Genomic DNA, 23,703 nt, shown 5'->3' on the forward strand with positions numbered 1-23,703 from the left:
ATAAAAGATTTGAGGTGTTTTAAAGCCCAGTCATAATATTTAATATTTATTTCTTTACTTTTTCAAAAAAATAAAACAACGATGTGATTTCAGTTTCATTCCATTACCTTCGTGTTTAAGGCATGACCAGTCGACGACAATCAAAAAGTGTCATGGCAGAGCATTAAAGTCGACCAATCTAAAGCTGTGCAACCACTAGTGTGTGTGTGTTTGTGTTTATGTGTTTATGTGTTTATGTGTTTGTGTGTGTGTGTGTGTGTGTGTGTGTGTGTGTGTGTGTGTGTTCTCTAAAAGACGATACAAAGATTAGACCTTCACCTGCAGCCAGCAGAGCAACTGCAGCATAAATGTGGCCTCAACACTTTGTGATGCTGGAAAAGAGTGTGTTTCACAAGGAGCACCAGGGTCACACACACTGATTGCAGAAGAGCTTTTATACACACACAGACACAGATGCATGCACTCACAAATGCAGACACAAGCATTCACCCACCCACACACACACACACCCACACACACACACACACATCTTACAGACGCTGTAGATCTGCTGTAACAGTGAGTTGTGTACAGTATCGGTGATGCTCTGATCAGCTTCACACTCATTGAGCTCTTGTCAGTTTGAGTCTCGGCCTGATTAATGAAAAGACTTTTAGGGCTTTAATTAATGGAGATGCTGGAGAAGAGAAACCAGAGGAGAAAGAGCTTACTGTAGACTGATGGGGAAAAGGAAAGAAGGAAAGGTTGCTAAAATAAATAAATAAAAGTACATAAATAAATACATTTACAGAAATAAATGTATATGAGCAATATCATTCGAGTAGTAGTGTGATATGGCTGTACATCAGCACTGGTGGGAGGCATTCGTTTGCTTGAGACCACAGGCCGAGTGCCTTAGTGTCCTACCAGTGCCGATATACAGCCATATTGCACTGCTGCGAGTGTGATATTGTGTTTATACAACAGTTCGACAGCATAATCATGTATATAAAAAAGAAAATCTAAGACAGAGTCTCAAAAACCCTTTTGTATGAGGAACTACTTTCTTCCACCATTCATTCACATCTGCAGCTGACGTCAGAACAGCAGAAGCCTTTACTTATTCACCAGCATCACTGTAGAGCTAGTGTCTGAATGATTCTCTAGCGTAATGTCTAAAGTGATGACAGAACAGCTGATTTTGCTCACATTTAAAGAGTATAAGGCTGAACAGCATGAAATGCCATCAGTCTACAGAGATTTCCCAGTATTTCTCTGTTCTAATCAGGAGATCACAATAATTACCCATGAAAAAGCCAGAGCAAAGCAAACATTAGCAGATTACTATGGTAAAAATACAGCACTACAACACACAAAAGAGTGAGATCGAGTTAGAGTGTCACTTACATGTTTAATAATGATTTGATCATCTGTATTTTGAAATTTACACTGAGTTGTCATCATCTAAGCACTTATTATGCGGTCTCTGTCGCCATCTTGTGGTGGAGCATCAACCATCTTTGCTCTGCTCAGTTTGACAGGCTGATGGCTGCACTGAATCTCCGAAATGATAAATATTTAAAATAGGCACTGTCCTTACAAATAAACTGCATAGTATTAATCTAAACAACTACATTTCTGGAAAAAATAACCTCAAAAGTACATCATGTTGTCCGACAGCTGCAATATTTGTCAAACTGTAGTGAGATTATTGATCTACTGTCACTCTATATGGGCGGAGTAATACACAAGGGTGAAGAGGCTGCACGAGTGCTGTTATTGCAGAAAATCCCAGCCAATCAGATTTAAGAACCTGACAGATCTGTTGTGCGTGCGTGTGTGTGTGTGTGTGTGTGTGTGTGTGTGTGTGTGTGTGTGTGTGTGTGTGTGTATATATATATATATATATACAATATTATGACTGTTTCATATGTGTTTATGAATCATTCTTACTGTTCAATGAATGCAAACTGTCGTAGTTTATTAAAGACGCAACCCCCTCACTGCACCACAGCTGCACCTTCAGCAAATTTCCTAATTCCTGCAGCACCAGGACTTTATGATTGTTTATGAGCGTCACAAGTGGCGGATCTGTCGGTGAAGTATTTGACTGCGTGTCGCTGCATATTAAATAACTTATACGACGATATAACTGAAGAAATCTCCACTGTGCTGAGCGAGAGCGCCTCTGACCAGCACATCACCGATGACGTAAGCCTGCCCAGACCCGAATGTAATGTGAGTGCGGGCCGTCGGGGGAGACGGGAGGGGGGACAAGCGTTTAAGAAAACTGTACATAGTGTGAGTACGCCCTAATACACTCTCAGAGTAAAGGTACAGGAGCTGTCACTGGGGCAGTACCTTTTTAAAAGATACACACTTGTACCTGAAGGGTACCTCAAAGGTACTTTTTAGGTACATTTGGGTACTAATAAGCACCTTTTAGGTACCACTGTGGACTCTATAGGTACAAATATGTATCTTTAAAAAAGGTACTGCCCCAGTGACAGCTCCTGTATTTTTATTTCTGAGAGTGTATTGCTTAAGGGGGTTAATAATATTAACCTTAAAGTGGCTTTAAAACTATTAAAAACTGCTTTTATCCTAGCCGAAATAAAACAAATAAGACTTTCTCCAGAGGAACAAATATTATCAGACATACAGTGAAAAATTCCTGAATCTGTTCAACATCATTTGGGAAATATTCACAGGAAGGCCAATCATTTTGACCTTAAAGAGTGCAGTAAGTCCAATGCATCATTTTTTTCTCTGTGTGTTTCTGTAAGGGAAGCATCCATCATCCTCGTGTGTCCTCCTGCTGTGTGTTGAATCTGAAATGTGTTTTCCTGTTGGATTATCCATCTCACACACAGATACTGCAGGTCTTCACCATCACACACTCTGATTTATTTCTTGGGTTAAAACCGGGTTAACCAGTAGATGAAGTGTCGCTGGAAACTCTCTGTGTTCAGAGTTAGTGATTTACACATACTGATTTATCGTGTCTAAGAAACAAGCATTTATTTATTATACTATACACGTATACTATTAAATTGTGGAATATTATTGTTGTTTAAAATAGCTGATTACTTAATGAATATGTAGTAATGTGGGATTTATTTCTGTGATGTAAAGCTGAATTTCCATAATTAGTGTATAAAATATTGTATATATTCCATAATATCTTAATTTATTTGACCAAAAAATTGAAAAATTAAAATTATTGTGTTTTAAAATATCTGTTTTCTAAGTAAATATGTCGTCATGTGTGATTTATTTAAGCTAAATGTTGCTTAAATTATTGTTTTATTTTTTTTTTTATTTGTTTGTTTGTTAAATTAAACTAAATTGTTTAATGAATTGAGTTTTATTTATTTTATTTTATTGACCAGGTCTCACTGGAAGAAGAGACAGTACTGTCACAATGTGATCTCTGGGCTAAATAAAGAACATAATAATAATAACATGTTTGTTTGTTTGTTTGTTTGTTTGTTTGTTTAATTAAATGTTTAATTAGTCTATTAAAGGTACTATAAATATATTTGGCTTAAATTATTATTATAATTTTATTTATTTATTTGTGAAATAAAATGAAATTAAATGAAGTTAAATAAAACAAAATAAATAAATTGATAAATGCATTGATTTTTATTTATAATTTTTAATTAATTAATTGATTTGTTTGTTTGTTTATAAAGCACTTAGTGACTTGTCTGTGAAAGGTGCTTTTTAAACACATTTTGCTTTATTTATTTATTTATTTATTTATGTTTAATCAATGAAATGTTTAATTAGTTTGTGAAAGGTGCTATAAAATACATTTTGCTTAAACTGTTATTGCTTAAATTATTGTAATATTTTCATAAGTTAAATTTAATTATTTAATTATTTGATTTTTATTTTTTAATTTTTATTCATTTATTTGTTTGTTTGTTTGTTTGTTTATTTAAATTTTTTAATAGTTTGTGAAAGGTGCTATAAAAATACATTTTGCTTAAATTATTACTATAATATTATTTATGTATTTATTTTTCATTTGTTATGTGACATGAAATGAAATTATTTAATTAATTGATTTTTATTTATTTATTTATTTGTTTGTTTGTTTTTTTGTTTGTTTTATTTGTAAAGCACTTTGTGACTTGTCTGTGAAAGGCGCTATTTAAACACATTTTGCTTAAATTATCATTATAAGTTTATTTATTTATGTATTTATATATTTATGTATCTATTTATTAATTAATTAATTTATTAATTTATTTATGTATTTGTTTGTTAAATAAATGAAATTCATTAATTCATAATTTAATTATTTGATTTTTATTTATTCTTTTTTATTGATTTATTTGTTTATTTGTTTTGTTTGTGAAGCACTTTGTGACTTGTCTGTGAAAGGTGCTATAAAATACATTTTGCTTAAATTAATATAATTTTATTTATTTATTTGGTTGTTTGTTAAAGTAAATTAATTATTTAATTGATTATATAGTTTTTATTCGTTTGTTTGTTTGTTTGTTTGTTTAAATGAAATTTATTTTTATGTATGTATGCATCTATTTATTTATTAGTTTATTTTTTAAATGCAGTGAAATTAAGTTAAATTAAATTAATTATTTAATAGATTTTTATTTATTAATTTTTATTGATTTATTTGTTTGTTTGTTTTATTTGTAAAGCCATTTGTGACTTGTCTGTGAAAGATGTTATAAAATACATTTTGCTTAAATTATTATAATTTTATTTATTTATTTGGTAATTTGTTACAATAAATTATTAAATTATTAGATTTTAATTTGTTTGTTTTTATTCATTCATTTAATTGTTTGTTTGTTTTTATAATTAAATTCGTCTGTGTAAAGTGCTATTAAAATACATATTGCTTAAATAATCATTATTATTGTTGTATTTATTTATGCATTTGTTTGTAAAAATTAAATTAATGTAGTTAATAGATTATTTTTTATGTTTATTTATTTATTTATTTATTTATTTATTTGTCTGGTTGTAAATTATTTGTTTGTTTGTTGTATTATTATTATTTTGCTTATTTATTTATTTATTTATTTATTTATTTGTCTGGTTGTAAATTATTTGTTTGTTTGTTGTATTATTATTATTTTGCTTATTTATTTATTTATTTAAAAATATTTTACTCCCTCACAACCATAATAAATGAGTATCTTATTAGTATTCAAAAACCTTGAACCTCCTCACTGAGATGTCTTCAGAATCATAACGTTTATAATGATATATCCATAATAATAATGGGAATATGTGTGTGTTAGATAAATCTGCTTTTCATTTCGGTCTCTTTGTTGTCATCCTGCCATGAATATTCTTCATCAATAGGTCACAGTCTAATATAAGCTGAGAGATAAATTCATTTCAAAAACAAAAAATTCAATTACCAATGACCTTTCCTGAGCAAACGGAGCCGCAGAACAATAACATGTGTGTGTTTGTGTGTCTGTTTGTGTGTATGTGTGTGTGTTCTACTTAATGTCAACCAGCCGTAAACAGATGACAGTCTTCTTAGTAATACTTATTTATTAATACATGTTTTCTGCTGCTGTTTGTGTGGGAAAACAGGAACGTCTGAAGCGTCTGATGTGCTTTAAAGAGTTCACTCATTTCATTTAGTCATTTTTCTGAAGATTTCATGAGTTTAATCTCCCAATATTATGACTTTCATCTTAAGATGTATTGGTTTTAGTTATTTGTTTGTTCTTTATTCATTTAATTATTTATAAATTAATAATAATAAAAATAATTTCTGTGTGTGTTTGCATGTTCTCCCCATGTTGGTGTGGGTTTCCTCCGGGAGCTCCGGTTTCCCCCACAGTCCAAACACATGTGCTATAGGGGAATTGATCAACTAAATTGGCCGTGGTGTATGGGTGAGTGTGTATGGGTGTTTCCCAGTACTGGGTTGTGGCTGGAAGGGCATCCACTGTGTAAAACATATGCTGGATTAGTTAGTGGTTCATTCCGCTGTGGCCTTCCCTGATTAATAAGAGACCAAGCCCAAGGAAAATGAATGAATGAATAAATCAATAAATAAATAAATAAAATGTATGTTATAAATACAAATAAAATATAAAACATATTAATTAATAATAAATACCAATAAAATCAAATAAATAAAAAATAAAAGCAATAATTTAATTGAATAAACACAGTAAATGGTGAAAAAAAGATTGGTGAAATAACAATCCATTCTCCAATCTCCTTGTATAAAATATAAAATGTATTACAAAATGTGTTATGTAATAATATTAATAATAATAATGAAAGAAATTATATATATATATATATTCATTAATATATACTGAAAAGAATGAATTAAATATATTATAAATATAATTCATATTCATATAAAACAGTAACCTTGAGTTTATGAAAGGCGCTTTAAATGAAATGTATTAATATTATTATTATATATATATATATATTTTTTTTTTTTCATTCCTTCATTCATTTATTCAGCTTAGTCCCTTTATTTATCAGCAGTCACCACAGTGGAATGATCCACCAACTATTCCAGCATATGTTTTACGCAGTGTATGCCCTTTCAGCTGCAACCCAGTACTGGGAAACACCCATACACACTCATTCACGCACACACTCATACACTACGGCCAGTTTAGTTCATCAATTCCCCTATAGCGCATGTGTTTGGACTGTGGGGGAAACCGGAGCACCCAGAGGAAACCCACACCAACACGGGGAGAACATGCAAACTCCACACAGAAACACCAGCTGATGCTCGAACCCGTGACCTTCTTGCTTTGAGGCGACAGCACTACCTACTGCGCCACAGCGTCGCCCTTCTCTGAAACTTCTCTCTGTATTTTCTCTCTCATGATGAAACATTAAACTCCTGGTGTTTGGTGAAATATTGAGTGTGCAGCGTCTGCTCTCAGTGCAGGATGAGGCTTTCCTGGAATATAATCCGGTTTATTCCTCAGTTTCAGTGTTTTAATTATAAGCAGAAGCATTAGACACGGTGAACTGAGCAGAGATCAAAAACTGTCAGACATGGTGGAGCACACACACAGACAGAGACACAGAGAAAAAGCGACACACACACACACAAACACACACACACGCAGACAACAAAAATCCACACACACAAAAAGAGAGACACACAGACTTTACAAAACTTTACACTTTTATTCTGTCTATATTCTGATCACACACACCAAACTTTACACTTTTATTCTGTCTATATTCTGATCACACACACCAAACTTTACACTTTTATTCTGTCTATATTCTGATCACACACACCAAACTTTACACTTTTATTCTGTCTATATTCTGATCTCACACACACACACCAAACTTTACACTTTTATTCTGTCTATATTCTGATCACACACACCAAACTTTACACTTTTATTCTGTCTATATTCTGATCACACACACCAAACTTTACACTTTTATTCTGTCTATATTCTGATCACACACACCAAACTTTACACCTTTATTCTGTCAATATTCTGATCACACACACCAAACTTTACACTTTTATTCTGTCTATATTCTGATCACACACACCAAACTTTACACTTTTATTCTGATCACACACACCAAACTTTACACTTTTATTCTGTCTATATTCTGATCACACACACCAAACTTTACACTTTTATTCTGTCGATATTCTGATCACACACACCAAACTTTACACTTTTATTCTGTCTATATCCTGATCACACACACCAAACTTTACACTTTTATTCTGTCGATATTCTGATCACACACACCAAACTTTACACTTTTATTCTGTCTATATTCTGATCACACACACCAAACTTTACACTTTTAATCTGTCTATATTCTGATCACACACACACCAAACTTTACACTTTTATTCTGTCTATATTCTGATCACACACACCAAACTTTACACTTTTATTCTGTCTATATTCTGATCACACACACCAAACTTTACACTTTTATTCTGTCGATATTCTGATCACACACACCAAACTTTACACTTTTATTCTGTCTATATTCTGATCACACACACCAAACTTTACACTTTTATTCTGTCTATATTCTGATCACACACACCAAACTTTACACTTTTATTCTGTCTATATTCTGATCACACACACCAAACTTTACACTTTTATTCTGTCTATATTCTGATCACACACACACCAAACTTTACACTTTTATTCTGTCTATATTCTGATCACAAACACCAAACTTTACACTTTTATTCTGTCTATATTCTGATCACACACACACCAAACTTTACACTTTTATTCTGTCTATATTCTGATCACACACACCAAACTTTACACTTTTATTCTGTCTATATTCTGATCACACACTAAACTTTACACTTTTATTCTGTCTATATTCTGATCACACACACACCAAACTTTACACTTTTATTCTGTCTATATTCTGATCACAAACACCAAACTTTACACTTTTATTCTGTCTATATTCTGATCACACACACCAAACTTTACACTTTTAGTCTGTCTATATCCTGATCACACACACCAAACTTTACACTTTTATTCTGTCTATATTATGACCACACACACCAAACTTTACACTTTTATTCTGTCTATATTCTGATCACACACCAAACTTTACACTTTTATTCTGTCTATATTCTGATCACACACCAAACTTTACACTTTTATTCTGTCTATATTCTGATCACACACACCAAACTTTACACTTTTATTCTGTCTATATTCTGACCACACACACCAAACTTTACACTTTTATTCTGTCTATATTCTGATCACACACACCAAACTTTACACTTTTATTCTGTCTATATTCTGATCACACACACCAATCTTTACACTTTTATTCTGTCTATATCTTGATCACACACACCAAACTTTACACTTTTATTCTGTCTATATTCTGATCACACACACCAAACTTTACACTTTTATTCTGTCTATATTCTGATCACACACACCAAACTTTACACTTTTAATCTGTCTATATTCTGATCACACACACCAAACTTTACACTTTTATTCTGTCTATATCCTGATCACACACACCAAACTTTACACTTTTATTCTGTCTATATTCTGACCACACACACCAAACTTTACACTTTTATTCTGTCTATATTCTGATCACACACCAAACTTTACACTTTTATTCTGTCTATATTCTGATCACACACACCAAACTTTACACTTTTATTCTGTCTATATTCTGACCACACACACCAAACTTTACACTTTTATTCTGTCTATATCTTGATCACACACACCAAACTTTACACTTTTATTCTGTCTATATTCTGATCACACACACCAAACTTTACACTTTTATTCTGTCTATATTCTGATCACACACACCAAACTTTACACTTTTATTCTGTCTATATTCTGATCACACACACCAAACTTTACACTTTTATTCTGTCTATATTCTGATCACACACACCAAACTTTACACTTTTATTCTGTCTATATTCTGATCACACACACCAAACTTTACACTTTTATTCTGTCTATATTCTGATCACACACACCAAACTTTACACTTTTATTCTGTCTATATTCTGATCACACACACCAAACTTTACACTTTTATTCTGTCTATATTCTGATCACACACACCAAACTTTACACTTTTATTCTGTCTATATTCTGATCACACACACCAATCTTTACACTTTTATTCTGTCTATATCTTGATCACACACACCAAACTTTACACTTTTATTCTGTCTATATTCTGATCACACACACCAAACTTTACACTTTTATTCTGTCTATATTCTGATCACACACACCAAACTTTACACTTTTATTCTGTCTATATTCTGATCACACACACCAAACTTTACACTTTTATTCTGTCTATATTCTGATCACACACACCAAACTTTACACTTTTATTCTGTCTATATTCTGATCACACACACCGAACTTTACACTTTTATTCTGTCTATATTCTGATCACACACACCAAACTTTACACTTTTATTCTGTCTATATTCTGACCACACACACCAAACTTTACACTTTTATTCTGTCTATATTCTGATCACACACACCAAACTTTACACTTTTATTCTGTCTATATTCTGATCACACACACCAATCTTTACACTTTTATTCTGTCTATATCTTGATCACACACACCAAACTTTACACTTTTATTCTGTCTATATTCTGATCACACACACCAAACTTTACACTTTTATTCTGTCTATATTCTGATCACACACACCAAACTTTACACTTTTATTCTGTCTATATTCTGATCACACACACCAAACTTTACACTTTTATTCTGTCTATATCTTGATCACACACACCAAACTTTACACTTTTATTCTGTCTATATTCTGATCACACACACCAAACTTTACACTTTTATTCTGTCTATATCTTGATCACACACACCAAACTTTACACTTTTATTCTGTCTATATCTTGATCACACACACCAAACTTTACACTTTTATTCTGTCTATATTCTGATCACACACACCAATCTTTACACCTTTATTCTGTCTATATTCTGATCACACACACCAAACTTTACACTTTTATTCTGTCTATATTCTGATCACACACACCAAACTTTACACTTTTATTCTGTCTATATTCTGATCACACACACCAAACTTTACACTTTTATTCTGTCTATATTCTGATCACACACACCAAACTTTACACTTTTATTCTGTCTATATTCTGATCACACACACCAAACTTTACACTTTTATTCTGTCTATATTCTGATCACACACACCAAACTTTACACTTTTATTCTGTCTATATTCAGTGTGTCTGCTGTTCTTATCAGTGTTGTACTTTATTTAATGATTTATTTTCATCTGTGTTCTTGCTGTGTAATCTGCCACCGCTTGAGTGTGTTTTTCGTCCATAATTGTGTATCATTATGCAGATCTGACTCTTGTAACCGTGGTGATGTCGATGTCATCGTCTGAAGCACCTTTGATGTGAAACTGCGACACAAATAACGAGTTTCTCTTGACTTCTTCCTCGCTGCTGTCATTGTGGAACATGAACGTGTGCTATAAATAAGCCGGTGGAGCCCTCGGGACCATGCTTGTGTTTCCCGATGAATCTGTGGATAAATAATCCTCCTCGTTTGTGCTTGATATGCAAATGAGTGAATATGCAGAGCGCGGAGTGGCAAACATCAAACCTCAATTAGACTCTAAATGCAGGAGAGAGGAGAAGAAGCACCTTTACTGCTCTAATGACGCCTCTTTTGCACTTTAAAGCAAGCAGATCAAATGCTGGAGAAAGATACCAAGTGTGTGTGTGTGTGTGTGCGTGTGTATGTATTTGTTTGTTTGTAAAAAAAAAAAAAGCTGTTTTTGCAGTGTGTGTTCAGTGTAAGTTTGTGTTCAGTGTAAGTTTGTGTGTGTATCTTTCCATGTGTGTAGCTCTCTATGTATGTGTGTAAACGTCATGAGATCAGCTTGACATGTGACCCTGCAGAGCTTCTGGATCATTTGACTTTTACACCCAGAGCTCTGCATTCTCCACCGAGAGACTGATCTCTGATGTCAGGTGTGTGTGTGTGTGTGTGTGTGTGTGTGTGTGTGTGTGTGTGTGTGTGTGTCAGCAGTTCAATAACACTGAGTGTGAAGCATCAGTGGATCTGCCAGAGGGATGGACTGAACTCAGCTGCGCTTCTGACATCACTTCCTTCTGCCTGAGCAGAACCAGGACACAGATCCACACCAACAGCTGCTGTTCTGCTCCTGCTGCAGGATCCTCTAACAGCTTAGATTTTAGCAAAAAATATATTATATTATAAAACTTAAATAAATCAAAAGTTATATAGTTGTGTTCCTCATGATGTTTTAATAAACCAGTATTCCAATTTTGGTTCTTGCAACTTATATCAAAAAGAGTTATCAGTAAAGCGTTTACCATTTTGTAATGTTGCCGTTCCTTTTCATAACACTTAAAGACGTTTAAGGACTGAAGACACCAAGTGGAAGTGTTTCAGGTGTCATTCTGTCCCAGTCTTCCTGCAAACAAGTCTTAAGCTGGACAACAGTACAGGGTCTTCATTTTCACACATTCTCTATTGGAGACAGGTCGGGACTGCAGGCAGGCCAGTCCAGTACCTGTATCCTCTTCCTCCGCAGTAGGAATCTGTAATGTGTGCAGAATGTGGTTTAGTATTGTCTTGTTGAAATATTCATGTGCTCCCGAATACTCTCAGCATTAATGGAGCATCACAGAAGTGAAGTTACCTTTGCCAAGGGCACTGACACAACCCCATACCACGACAGACCCTGGCTTTTGGACTTGTTGCTGGAAACAGTCTGGATGCCTTTTCTTCTTTGGTCTGGAGCGCATGGCGTCCATTTCTCTCCAAAAACACCTAAAACCCTGCTTCATCTGAGCACAGTACACGTTTCCACTGTGTAATGGTCCATCCCAGATCCCTCCGAGCTCAGAGAAGTGGACTGTGCTTCTGGACACTGTTAACATAGGGCTTTCCCTTTGGCACAGTACAGTTTTAACGGGCATTTGTGGATGTAACTCCATATTGTGGTGCTTGTTAAAGGTTTACCGCAGTAGTCCTGAGCCCATGTGGTGATCTGGCTTATATATGAATGAGGATTTGTGATGCAGCGCCCTCTGAGGGATCGGAGATCACGGTTGTTCAGTTTACTTCAGCTTATTTGCGGTTGTTCAGCTTATTTGTTGGCAAACTGGCAATCCTCGGCCCATCATATAACCAAATCACGTGATAACCAGATAACCATATCATCAGACCAGCTGATCACCAGATTACCATATAACCAAATCACGTGATAACCAGATAACCATATAATCAGACCAGCTGATCACCAGATCACCATATAAGATAACCAGATTACCAGATCACCATAAAACCAGATCACATGATAACCAGATTACTGTTTAACCAGATCACCATATTACAAGATCACATGGTAACCAAATCACCATATAACCAGATCGCCTGATAACCAGATTACTGTATAACCAGACCACCATATAATTAGATTACCATATAACCAGATCGCCTAATATACAGATCACACCAGATAACCCACACCCATGGTTAACCACATGCTAAGCAGATCAGTATATAATCAGATTACCTGATAACCAGATCCCCTAATTTTTAGCTGATCACGTGATGAAAATCACAAAATAACCATATTATCAGACCACTCAATAACCAGATCACCAATAACCAGATTACAAAACCACCAGATCAGCAATAACCAGATTACAAAACCACCAGATAACCAGATCACCAATAACCAGATTACAAAACCACCATATCACCAATAACCAGATTACAAAACCACCAGATAACCAGATCACCAATAACCAGATTACAAAACCACCAGATCACCAATAACCAGATCACCAATAACCAGATTACAAAACCAACAGATTACCAGATCACCAATAACCAGATTACAAAACCACCAGATAACCAGATCACCAATAACCAGATTAAAAAACCACCAGATCACCAATAACCAGATCACCAATAGCCAGATCACCAATAATTAGTAGATTACAAAACCCCCAGATAGCCAGATCACCAATAACCAGATTACAAAACCACCAGATTAGCCAGATCACCAATAACCAGATTACAAAACCACCAGATCACCAATAACCAAATCACCAACAACCAGATCACCAATAACCAGATTACAAAACTCCCAGATAGCCAGATTACTAATAACCAGATTACAAAACCACCAGATTAGCCTGATCACCAATAACCAGATTACAAAACCACCAGATAACCAGATCACCAATAAACAGATTACAAAACCACCAGATAACCAATAACAAGATTACAAAACCACCAGATAACCAGATCACCAATAACAAGATTACAAAACCACCAGATCACCAATAAACAGATTACAAAACCACCAGATAACCAGATCACCAATAAACAGATTACAAAACCACCAGATCACCAATAACCAGATTACAAAACCACCAGATAACCAGATCACCAATAGCCAGATTACAAAACCACCAGATCACCAATAACCAGATTACAAAACCACCAGATAACCAGATCACCAATAGCCAGATTACAAAACCACCAGATCACCAATAACCAGATTACAAAACCACCAGATCACCAATAACCAGATTACAAACCACCAGATAACCAGATCACCAATAAACAGATTACAAAACCACCAGATCACCAATAACCAGATTACAAAACCACCAGATCACCAATAACCAAATCACCAACAACCAGATCACCAATAACCAGATTACAAAACTCCCAGATAGCCAGATTACTAATAACCAGATTACAAAACCACCAGATTAGCCTGATCACCAATATCCAGATTACAAAACCACCAGATAACCAGATCACCAATAAACAGATTACAAAACCACCAGATCACCAATAACAAGATTACAAAACCACCAGATCACCAATAACAAGATTACAAAACCACCAGATAACCAGATCACCAATAACAAGATTACAAAACCACCAGATCACCAATAAACAGATTACAAAACCACCAGATAACCAGATCACCAATAAACAGATTACAAACCACCAGATCACCAATAAACAGATTACAAAACCACCAGATAACCAGATCACCAATAGCCAGATTACAAAACCACCAGATCACCAATAGCCAGATTACAAAACCACCAGATAACCAGATCACCAATAGCCAGATTACAAAACCACTAGATCACCAATAACCAGATCACCAATAAACAGATTACAAAACCACCAGATCACCAATAAACAGATTACAAAACCACCAGATAACCAGATCACCAATAGCCAGATTACAAAACCACCAGATCACCAATAGCCAGATTACAAAACCACCAGATAACCAGATCACCAATAGCCAGATTACAAAACCACTAGATCACCAATAACCAGATTACAAAACCACCAGATCACCAATAACCAGATTACAAACCACCAGATAACCAGATCACCAATAGCCAGATTACAAACCACCAGATAACCAGATCACCAATAAACAGATTACAAAACCACCAGATCACCAATAACCAGATTACAAACCACCAGATAACCAGATCACCAATAAACAGATTACAAAACCACCAGATCACCAATAACCAGATCACCAACAACCAGATCACCAATAACCAGATTACAAAACTCCCAGATAGCCAGATCACCAATAACCAGATTACTTCATATTGTGGTACTTCAAAATTACTTCATAACTTATGTTACATATTGTGGTACTTGACAAAGGTCAAACTGGCGATCCTCGGCCCATCTCTGCTCCTAAAGGACTAGACCTTTCTTGATGCTGCTTTAGTAGCAGATCATAATCACAGTCACCTGTGGACATCACCTGTGTCACATCACATTATTATTCATCAGTTCACCTGATCACTGCCCTGAACTGCTCCTGTCACTGTTTCTGGAGTGTGTTGCAGCTCTGAATAACAGGAGAGGATGGAGATTTACAAGTGAAATGAAGTTGACCAGACAAATCAACAAATATTTTGTGTTCATATTGTCTGCAATGAAGTACAATTCAAAGAAATCACTGCTTTCTTATTTGTTTCCATATATTTATTATAACATATATTTGTGCAAAAATATTTGAGTTTTTTGGGGGGGTTTTTTGTGTTTGTATATGATTTTTAACTTATTTTTACGATTTATATATAGAGAAAACGAAGTGCTCAGATTCTCTCTTTGTACTTGTCATCAGAGTTAGAAAGCCCCGCCCACTAGTGCCCATCTCTTCCTCATTAGCATAAACAGCAGCCCTGAGTGAGAAGCAGCCGTCTGTCCATTACACAGTAAAAACTCAACAGTCAACTTTATCAAATGAAATGAGTGTAGTTAACTCAATGTACTGAACGTTAATTCTACTCATTTGAAAAGAGTTTTGAACTCTGTTAAAAGTGATGAGTTAGTTAAATACCTCATTACTTAAATAAAGTAAGTTCCCAGTACTCATATAGATCAGTTTTTTTGAACTCAAATGGTTTGTAGCACTCAGTTTCCTCAAATGGTTTGAGTTGCCTCAACTTATTGGGTTCACAGTACTCAGTTGGTTTGAGTTCTATATTTATTGGGTTTTACTGTGCTCAAATTGCTTCGTTTACTTAAATGGATTAGGTTGACAGTACTCATTGGGATTACTTTTTGAACTTAAATGGTTTGCTGCAATCGGTTTCCTCAAATGGTTTGAGTTACCTTAACTTTTTGAGATTTACAGTGTGGCTATTAGAGTGTTTGAGCTGCTGAAGATAATGTCAGTGTAGACTAAGAGGATTATAGATGTGGAGTTTTAGATGAAGCACAAATGAAGAGTCTCCACGGACCCTTAACCACATAAAACATCATATTCTTTCATACAAACATCTTATTTTCTCTAATATCTTTTACCTTATGAAGGGTCTATGGTGTTGGGCTGGATGTCAATAAAACTCTTGCTGTTTCTGATGCTGATCTACCACTGAAATGTTTTTATTTTATCATACATTTATATTTGGTTTTTGATTTTACCAATAATTTTTTCATTTAGAAATGATTTAATGTTGTTAATAATTTGACATTTTATACATCCCTTTAAAAACAGTTTTCTTTACGTCTGTTTTAATGACAGGTCTTGAACGCGTTCTTCTTCTGAGCTTCACTGTGTGACATTTGAGCTCATGCATGTTCGCCGAGAGGCAGCAGTGACATTTCAGGACACTAAACACACACACAGTGTTCTTCATCACGACTCTACTGTACAATATAACCTATAACATCACTCCTGCTGTTTTTAGAAACTGGCTGCGCTCGCCTGGAGAATTCTGCAAAAGTACAGTAAAAGCATAAACACATTTACAGAACAAACCAACCCGCTGCTTCACTATTTATTGCAATAATTATTCATTTAAAATGTTAATATTATTTAAAAAGGATAGTTATGGACTACAGATTTATACTGCAAATTATATGTAGTGCATTAGATGTACAGTGTTAGTTAGTTAACTCATTAAACTCTGTTTATTGTTGCATTTCTAATCTTTTACAGTTAAAATCACCATCATATTTACAGTATAGCAGACATGCACGAAAACACTAAATAAACACACACACAGAATACAAACATGCACTGAATACACACACAAACACACACAAACATTGAATATAAAAACACACAGAATTCAAACATACACACTGAATACAAATCTAGTGCATATGTTTGAGACAAAGTTTATTTATATTTAGATATAAAATATATGTGAATATGATGCAAAATATTTATACATTTAAATATCTATGTGACAATTGTTTTGTATATTTGTTCTATGTGCGTGCATCGCGCATATATATATATATATATATATATATATATATATATATATATAGCACTAATATTTATAGCTTGTTTACATAAGTAAATGAATATACTGAATAATTGGCTTGGAGATCTGCAGGTTTCTTCTCATGCTAAATCCGTGTAGACCTATTTATTTATATATCATTCATATATAACAGTGCACAAAACTGGCACAAAGCTAATGTGTGTGTTTGTGTGCATTATGTTGAATGTGTATGTTTTTCTGCATGAATAAGACTGAAGCACAGTGAACTGCTGGTGTGAGTGATGCGATTATCTGTAGGTTCAGTACAGATGTGTGTGTTATTCTGACGTGTGTTTTTCTGTCTTTGCACAGCTCCCCCTTCTGTCCGCATCGCTCATTCGGGTCACGCGTGTAATGTGGAGGAAGAGCGTTTCTCCGAGAGAGTTTACACCATACGAGAAGGAGAAACACTGGAGCTCAGCTGCCTTGTCACCGGACATCCACGACCACAGGTGATCACATGATCACCATATAATCAGACCAACGGATAACCAAATAAATAGATAATAAGATAACCATATAATGACACCAATTGATAACCAGATCACCAAATAAGCAGATCACCATATAACCAGATCACATAATAACCAGATAATCATATAATCAGACCAACTGATCAGCATATAAGCAGATCACCTGATTACCGAATCACCAGATCATCATAACATGAAAACCATATAATCACCATATATAGCCAGATTACCTGATAACCAGATTTCTGTATGACCAGATCAGCATATAATTAAATCACCATATAACCAGATCACCAGAATACCAGATCACCATATAAGCAAATCACCATATAAGCAGATCACATTATAAGCAGATCACATTATAACGAGACCGCCAAATAACCAGATTACCCGATAACCATACCAATAGATAATCAGATCTCCATATAAGCAGATAATCAGATCGGCAGATAACTAGATCATCCACAACCACAGTCAACCACATGCTAACCAGATCAGTATATAAGTAAATCACCTGATAACCAGATCCCCTCATAAATGGTTTGCCCGATTAATAAAATATCCAATAAAAATAATCCGAATACCAGGCCACCAGATTACCAGACCACCACACAATCAGATCACCCAATATACAGATAACACCAGATCATCCACAACCACAGGTAACCACATACTAACGAGGTCAGTATATATTCGGATTACCTGATGACCAGATCCCCACATTTTTATTTGATCACCCAATAAAAAATCACAAAATAACCCTATTATCAGACCACTCAATAACCAGATCACCAATAACCAGATTATAAAACCACTCGATAATCAGATCACTCAATGATCAGATCACTTGACAACCAGATAACCAGATCACCTGATAACCAGATCACTCCATAACCAGATCACCACATAACCAGTCCAACGGATAACCAGATCACTTGATAACCAGATCACCAGGCCACTAGACAATAAGATCTCTCGTTAACCAGATCACCTGATAACCAGATCACTCCATAACCAGATCACCACATAACCGGTCCACCAGATAACCAGATCACTTGATAACCAGATCACCAGGCCACTAGACAATAAGATCTCTCGTTAACCAGATCATCTGATAACCAGATCATTCGATAACCAGATCACTAAATCCCCACATAACTAGTCCACCATATAACCAGATCTCTTGATAACCAGACAATAAGATATGCCGAAAATCAATCCACTAGATTACCAGATCACTTGATAACCAGATTACCAGATAAACAGATCACTCGATATCCAGATAACGAAATCACCACATAACCAGTCTGCCAGATAACCAGATCACCTAATAACCAGATTACCAGGCCACCAGACAATACAATCTCCTGTTAACCAAATTACTAGATCATTTGACAACTAGATCACTCAATAACCAGATTAACAGATAACCAGTTCACCAATAACTAGATTACCAATCGGGTGATCTGGTGCTCTATCAGATCACCCAATAACTAGATCACTCAATAATCAGATTACCAGACTACTCTATAACCAGATTACCAGGCCAACAAACAATAATATCATTTGATTACCAGATAACCAGATCACCTGATAACCAGATCACTCAAAATCCAGATAACCAAATCACCACATAACCAGTCTGCCAGATAACCAGATCACTGAATAACCAGATTACCAGATCACATGACAATTAGATCACTCAATAACCAGATTACCAGGCCACCAGACATTACGATCTCTTGTTAACCAAATCACCAGATCATTTGACAACTAGATCACTCAATAACCAGATTAACAGATAACCAGATCACCAATAACATCAGGATTGACAAAAAAACCAATAACCAGATCTATCAATAATCAGATTATCAGACTACCAGGCAATAAAATCAATCAGTAACCAGATAACCAGTCCACGAGATAACCAGATCACTTAATAACCAGATTACCAGATCACATGACAATTAGATCACTTAATAACCAGATTAACAAAAAAACAATAACCAGATCTATCAATAATCAGATTATCAGACTACCAGGCAATAAAATCAATCAGTAACCAGATTACCAGATAACCAGTCCACGAGATAACCAGATCACCTAATAACCAGATTACCAGGCCACCAGACAATAAGATCTCTTGATAACCAGATTACCACATCACTCGACAACTCAATAACCAGATTAACAGACCACCAGATATACCTAAAAAGATAACCATGTTCCTTGATAACCAGATCATCTAATTGCCTGATCACCATACATCACTATATTGCTAAATCTCTTGATTACCTGACAACTAGATAATCATAAAATATAAGCGTCTCACTCATTTTATTCCAGTGCTTTTGCTAATTGTTATTCAGTATTATTCACTTACTCACAGTAAAGTGTTTGAGCAGAAGATACTGGGTGTACTGGTTGACTTCCGGACATATATGCACATGTTTTTTGTCAATTTGTTAGTTTGTTGGTTCAAAAATACCTATAACAGACAGTAGCAGTGTAGTTATGTAAAAAGACACAACTATTGTCATTGTATGCCGTAATAATGGTGGTTTGCTAATGACTCCTCTAATATGTATTGTTGTTGTGCTGTTCATCAGCAGCTTGTTTTGGCAGATCTGGATAAATGAATGTGATTTGTGTGTGTCTTGGGGATTGACTCTGCCCATTCACCCCTAATTAATATTTAATTCCCGTCGGATCGATATACAGCACATTAATTTGTCCAGTTCGGCAGCGTTCACTCGCACCTCGCAGGTATTGATCGCTATATTTCAGCTGAAGAGGTGAAGCCCGCTGAATTAGTGCGGCAGACTGAGCTTCATTCATCTGCACGCTTCATTAAAAGCTGAAGAGCAGAGCTGAAAACCCACAGTTTACTCTCAGATCAACACTGACACGCAGTATTATTATAATTACTATTATTATTTAGAATTTAATATTATTATTGTATTCATGTTTGTGTACAGATTATTATTATTATTATTACTATTATTTAGAATTATTATTATTATTATTATTATTACTATTATTTAGAATTATTATTATTATTACTATTATTATTATTATTTAGAATTATTATTATTATTATTATTATTATTATTGTTTAGAATTATTATCATTATTATTATTATTATTATTTAGAATTATTATTATTATTTAGAATTATTATTATTATTATTATTATTATTTAGAATTATTATGATTATGATTATTGTTATTATTATTATTATTATTTGGAATTATTATTATTATTGTCATTATTATTATTATTGTTATTATTATTATTATTATTATTTAAAATTATTATTATTATTTTTATTTAGAATTATTATTATTGTCATTATTATTATTTTTATTGTCATTATTATTATTATTATTATTATTATTATTTAAAATTATTATTATTTTTTTTATTTAGAATTTATATTATTATTATTATTATTATTATTATTATTATTATTATTATTATTTAGAAATATTATTATTATTTAGAATTATTATTATTATTATTATTATTATTTAGAATTATTATTATTATTATTATTATTATTATTATTATTATTATTATTATTATTATTATTATTAGTATTATTATTTAGAGTTGTATATTATTATTGTGTTCATTCATATTTGTATGAAGTTTATTATTTTTTTCATTTGATAATTATTATTATTATTATTTACATTTTATATTATTAATTTAGTTATTAAAATGTAAATACAGTTTATTATTATTATTATTATTATTGTAGTGTTATTATTGTATTTATTCATATTTGTATACAGTTTGTGTTTGTGCGTGTGTGTGTGCGTGTGTGCGTGTGTGTGTAAGCTGTTGTGTTTTGTCTGATAGTGGAGTAGTGTAAAGCAGTCAGGATCACTCTGTGACTGAAGCAGGAAGTGTGTGAGTGTTGAGCGTGTGTTTAATTCACAGTGTGATTCATTATTCTCAAGGTCGCCTCATTGAAGTTTCAGCCTCAGTGTTTATTCCTGCAGTCTGCACAGTAACAGGCTGAATTGGCAGAGGTTTGAAGCTGTGTGTGTGTGTGTGTGTGTGTGTGTGTGTGTGTGTGTGTGTGTGTGTGTGTGTGTGTGTGTGTGTGTGTGTGTGTGTGTGTGTGTGTTTGCGATTTGTTCTGTAGACAATGTGGAAAAGCATACTTTCTCAGTGACTCCTAACTGACCTTAAAATAACAATAATTACCTTTCATCATTTTTCACCCATTCTAGACCTAGAACAACTTTGAAAACATTATTGATTTTAGATTTGAGTTGACTACTGTATACACACTTATCGGCCACTTTATTAGGTACACTTTACTAGTACTGGGTTGGACTCCTTTTGCCTTCAGAGCTGCCTTAATCCTTCATGGCAGAGATTCAACAAGCTACTGGAAATATTCCTCAGAGATTTTGCTCCATATTGACATGATAGCATCACACAGTTGCTGCAGATTTGTCGGCTGAACATCCATGATGCCAATCTCCCGTTCCACCACATCCCAAAGCTGCTCTATTGGATTGAGCTCTGGTGACTGTGGAGGCCATTTGAGTACAGTGAACTCATTGTCATGTTCAATAAACCAGTCTGAGATGATTCACTCTTTATCACATGGTGCGTTATCCTGCTGGAAGTAGCCATCAGAGGATGGAGACACTGTGCTCATAAAGGGATGGACATGGTCAGCAACAATACTCAGCTAGGCTGTGGTGTTGACACCATGATCAATTGGTACTAATGGACCCAAAGTGTGCCAAGAAAATCTCCCCTACACCATTACACCACCACCACCAGCCTGAACCGCTGATACAAGGCAGGATGGATCCATGCTTTCATGTTGTTGAGGCCAAATTCTGCCCCGAGCATCTGAATGTGGCAGCAGAAATGGAGACTCATCAGACCAGGCAACGTTTCTCCAATCTTCTATTGTCTAGTTTTGGTGAGCCTGTGTGAATTGTAGCCTCAGTTTCCTGTTCTTAGCTGACAGGAGCGGCACCCGGTGTGGTCTTCTGCTGCTGTAGCCCATCCGCCTCAAGGTTGGACGTGTTGTGTGTTCAGAGATGCTCTTCTGCAGACCTCGGTTGTAACGAGTGCTTATTTGAGTTACTGTTGCCTTTCTATCAGCTGGAACCAGTCTGGCCATTCTCCTCTGACCTCTTGCATCAAGGCATTTGCGCCCACAGAACTGCCGCTCACTGGATATTTCCTCTTTGTCGGACCATTCTCTGTAAACCCTAGAGATGGTTGTGCGTGAAAATCCCAGTAGATCAGCAGTTTCTGAAATACTCAGAGCAGCCCGTCTGGCAGCAACAACCATGCCACGTTCAAAGTCACTTAAATCCCCTTTCTTCTCCATTCTGATGCTCACTTTGAGCTGCAGCAGATCGTCTTGACCATGTCTACATGCCTAAATGCATTAAGCTGCTGCCATGTGATTGGCTGATTAGACATTTGCGTTAATGAGCAGTTGGACAGGTGTACCTAATAAAGTGGCCAGTGTGTGTATGCTGTTTGACACTCAATGTTCTGTATGTGGGCTGAAATGTTACAATTGTAGACTGACATCTTTCTCTTCCTCATGCAGATTCGATGGACAAAGACAGCAGGCAGTGTTTCGGACCGGTTCCAGGACTCCAGCGTCTTCAACGAGACTCTGCACATCTCCAAGATCCAGCGGCATCAGGGCGGACGCTACTACTGCAAGGCGGAGAATGGCCTGGGCTCACCAGCCATCAAGTCCATCCGTGTCGACGTTTACTGTGAGTTTACAGTGCTATTGTCTATGTTAATCACTCACTGTGCAGCTAACATTCACTTATCTAAAGCTAACAGGACGTATTTA

The 23,703-nt window shown here is 34.8% G+C and overlaps 1 protein-coding gene across 1 annotated transcript in view; it reads left to right on the plus strand.

Moving 5' to 3' along the window:
- Nucleotides 1-23,703, plus strand: part of LOC130247429 (MAM domain-containing glycosylphosphatidylinositol anchor protein 2-like) — a 201,241-nt gene that overhangs the window by 65,211 nt on the left and 112,327 nt on the right. Inside the window, 2 exon segments of the mRNA XM_056480650.1 lie at nucleotides 17,688-17,827; nucleotides 23,446-23,620. Coding sequence (XP_056336625.1) covers nucleotides 17,688-17,827; nucleotides 23,446-23,620 — 315 coding nt within the window.

The sequence above is a fragment of the Danio aesculapii genome, chromosome 20, assembly GCF_903798145.1.
Source record: "Danio aesculapii chromosome 20, fDanAes4.1, whole genome shotgun sequence".
In the NCBI taxonomy this organism is placed as follows: Eukaryota; Metazoa; Chordata; class Actinopteri; order Cypriniformes; family Danionidae; genus Danio; species Danio aesculapii.